Source organism: Nicotiana sylvestris, chromosome 12 (genome assembly GCF_000393655.2).
Source record: "Nicotiana sylvestris chromosome 12, ASM39365v2, whole genome shotgun sequence".
In the NCBI taxonomy this organism is placed as follows: Eukaryota; Viridiplantae; Streptophyta; class Magnoliopsida; order Solanales; family Solanaceae; genus Nicotiana; species Nicotiana sylvestris.
The window spans coordinates 101574365-101577568 of record NC_091068.1 but is presented as its reverse complement, the minus strand read 5'-3'; the positions used below and the strand labels follow the sequence as shown (position 1 = coordinate 101577568).

Sequence of the window (3204 nt, the reverse complement as noted above, 5' to 3'; positions counted from 1 at the left end):
ACTTCAATATTTTTCACAAGAACTTGGATTTTCACTTTAGGCATAGACGAATTCCATTAGTAGCTTTGCCAATTTTCGTCCGTTCAAGAAACTTTCAGAATCATCACATTGTGCTGCTGCTAAACACTAGTTATATAAATATGAATTAAGAGAATTAAAGGGTAAATTAGCAGTCCTGGAATATGGAGACTACTCGTGGGGAAACATTGTTTTATGAACCCTGTATGAACGCGGGATGTTTTATGCACCAGACTGCCCTTTTTTTTAGAAGAGGCTCAACAAGAAGGATGGTAGAGAGACGCATCATTATTAGCTTTCCCTTAGTTTGCTACTGCTTATGAGTGACAGAGAAATAGGATGTTGAGGTCATCATACAAAATGTGAAGCTAAGAGACAGCAAGTTTTCAAATTCCATATATATCTAAAGATGAAGGGCAAACCACAGAAAGCCAAATAGCCAATGGAATAAATTGAATAGTTGGGAACTTTGCACCAGCTTACCAAAATTAAAGTGACACCTTATTTTATTCCTTTCATTTCATTACATTTTTAATTATGCAGCCTAACAGAATCATTGACACTACCTAATTTTCAGCACAATCTATGACTTTTATACTGTATTTTACATATGTTACAATTTACTTGAGGTTAATTAGCTCAATCAGCATGTTGCTTTTCCTTTTGAACCAACTAGTGGAGAGTCAGTTCTTGATTTTGCTGCAGGACTAAGCTCCTTCTTTCCAAATCTTTAATGATTGCTGATTCATATACTTACTTCTGTAGAAAAAAACCAAAAATTAATGTAGTTACCATAACACTTAACTTTTGTTTGGATGGGAAATGTGTGTTATTCCGAATCTTCTACATCCAAAATTTCTGCATTATCCTGCGCAGGAGATGATATGCTTGAATTTTGTCTCTCCAATAGATTCTTGTTTGTCCTTTGTTGTTGATCAAATATCCTCTTCAATTTTTTTGCTTGTTCTTCAATCCTCATTTGTAACGTTCGCTGAGTCTAGCAACATAAAGAGTATACGATCGATTCAGAAAGATTAATGGTTGTGCAGGTTCTTTTACTCTGGCAAAGTACTATCATATTTTTCAGTAGTATCCACTAATGATATTCTCAGTATGTATGTTAAAAGTGGCTAAATACACAACAAGATAGATACCTCTAGTTGCTCATGAAGACACCTCTGGACTTCTAGTTGCATTTTCAGTGCTTCCTTGATTTCTATTCCACTGCAAACAAGTTTGACATCAGATTTCTTTTCCAGCTATAAATTTTAGCCTAAAATGATCACTAAAATAAACAAGAGAATAGCAAATAGATATACGTTTTACCCTCGATCTCTGTCACATCATCCGGGCTGTTTCTCTTTTCTGATTTTCCTGCTACATGAAAATGAGAGAAAACCAACATCTTCAGAAATAAGCGTTATATTCTTTTTCTCAAGAACATAACACTGGAAAATAGCATACTTTCTGTAGATTCTGGAATGTGCTTTGCATTTCGGTATTTCTACAAAGGAAAAAAGTTCAGACAAGGAGAAAACATTGCTTCAATATTCATCCAGTAATACAGAAAGGACTTGTGAAACAAAGTTCTTTCCTATGAATTAAGAAGTACCTGCAAATGGCTTTTAACATGATCAAGGGTTAAGCCTTCTGAGTCCATCAGATTAAGTATTTGCTTTGGTGTAGCCTCTGAGAGATGAATAAGATCAAAGTTTATCAAGCTCTAGAGAAAGAAAGAAATCAACGAGACAAAAAAGATAAGTTTGAAATTACTTACTGTCAGCACCTCCAAGGCGATTTACACACTCAAGAAATCGCTCGTGGAGATCTTCACTCCATCTGATTCTTGTCTTACTGTGCTTATTGGATACTCCAGAAGATGCAGACTTACGAGAAGTGAGTGAAGGACTCACGCATTGTTGCCTCATCTTTTCCAAAGGACAGCCACAGAAATCATGAGAGATCTGTGGGACATATATATAACAAGACTCAGAATGATATTGTTTGAGATAAAGGTTAAGACTTTTTAAGTACTTACACTGTAATTTTGATTTCCATCAAAAGGAATTGAAGGGTGCCTCCTATATGAAGTATCAAATTCTCCCAGCAACTCATTTTTGAGATGCAACACCCTCTCGTTCTCAGATACATCGGAAAAAGAATATTGTCTACGTAGAGGTTGACTGGTTGAGAATTCTGGCCTGATGAATGATGGCAGAGAAATGTTGTGCTGAAAATCAGGCTCAGGTTGTGCAATTGAATCTGCCAAGAAGCCATTTCTACTTTGTTGAGGACCATATGATGACCTTTGAAGATCATAATTATTGATCAGTTGGGAAGTATTATCTTGGTTAAGATCATAATTATCTATCATGAGTTGGGAAGTATGATCTTGGTTAAGATCATTATTATTGAGCATGAGTTGGGAAGTATTATCTTGATTATCATGCTGTGTCAATCGCAGGCAACGTTCTGTGGCGAAAAACGCTGAAGTGGGGGATCCAAAAAAGCTGATAATTGTATTTGAAGATGCAGTAGCAATAGGCAAATTACAAGTCTGCTGATGCTGCTGTTGGCGGCGTTTCTCTGACTGAAAACAGAATCCCATGTGTGATGAATACTGTTGTTGAGCAACTAAATCTTCAGCTAAGATTTTAGGGAAATCTAAAGTATAATCACTTGAAAACTCATTGGTATGAGGTGCTCTATCCTGAGTAAAGAATCTCTGAATACTCATTTCAAGATGATTAAGAATTAGCTGCAATATCAAGTCAAGAACCACAGGTGGATTCTGTTAAAAATTTCAAGATTCAAGTTGTATTTTAATTGAGAATTTCTTGTCTCAAGGAATCCCTTAAGGTCATGAGCTGTGCCGGAGAATACGCGGCATCAAAAAAACGAGTTTGAATATTCAGTAAACTGAAAATGCAGCACTATTTAATTTCAAATGGACAGCTCCTGAATACATTCTTTTTGTATACATATATATATATATAAGCCTTCATACACAAGATATACAATATGTCAACGATTGAAAATGCCAGCTTTATTAAATATTGTGTAATACGGATAAGGACAAATGAACAGCCCCTCATTGACAAAATCAAGGCCAGAACAAATAGTAGAAGAAAGCAACCCCCCCCCCCCGGTAAACTATAAGTGAAATATTACTCTTAACTGGCTTGT

General features: G+C 35.8%; 1 protein-coding gene across 4 annotated transcripts; it reads right to left on the bottom strand.

Annotated features, from left to right (window-relative positions):
• Nucleotides 1–499: 499 nt before the first annotated feature.
• LOC104236700 (protein PHOSPHATE STARVATION RESPONSE 3-like) lies at nucleotides 500–2914 on the bottom strand. Of its 4 annotated transcripts, none has more exons than XM_009790683.2 (7): nucleotides 2057–2914; nucleotides 1796–1982; nucleotides 1631–1707; nucleotides 1483–1522; nucleotides 1338–1395; nucleotides 1173–1242; nucleotides 500–1015 (listed from the first exon to the last, which is right to left on the bottom strand). In XM_009790683.2, the coding sequence occupies exons 1-7, from the start codon at nucleotides 2753–2755 to the stop codon at nucleotides 848–850; spliced, it is 1299 nt and encodes a 432-aa protein (XP_009788985.1). In that variant the 5' UTR covers nucleotides 2756–2914; the 3' UTR covers nucleotides 500–847. The 4 variants fall into 4 exon arrangements, 2 of the variants coding, with proteins under 2 accessions (XP_009788985.1, XP_009788987.1); XM_009790685.2 differs by having other exon boundaries at nucleotides 1338–1392; XR_713487.2 differs by having other exon boundaries at nucleotides 997–1015; nucleotides 1345–1395.
• Nucleotides 2915–3204: the final 290 nt, after the last annotated feature.

Excerpts from the sequence above, each read along its gene's own strand:
- LOC104236700 (XM_009790683.2), bottom strand. The coding sequence starts at position 2,755 with ATGAGTATTCAGAGATTCTTTACTCAGGATAGAGCACCTCATACCAAT. Across the intron at positions 1,523-1,630 it reads ATGTTAAAAGCCATTTGCAG|AAATACCGAAATGCAAAGCA; the intron begins GTACTTCTTAAT and ends TTTCCTTTGTAG. Across the intron at positions 1,396-1,482 it reads CATTCCAGAATCTACAGAAA|CAGGAAAATCAGAAAAGAGA; the intron begins GTATGCTATTTT and ends ATTTTCATGTAG.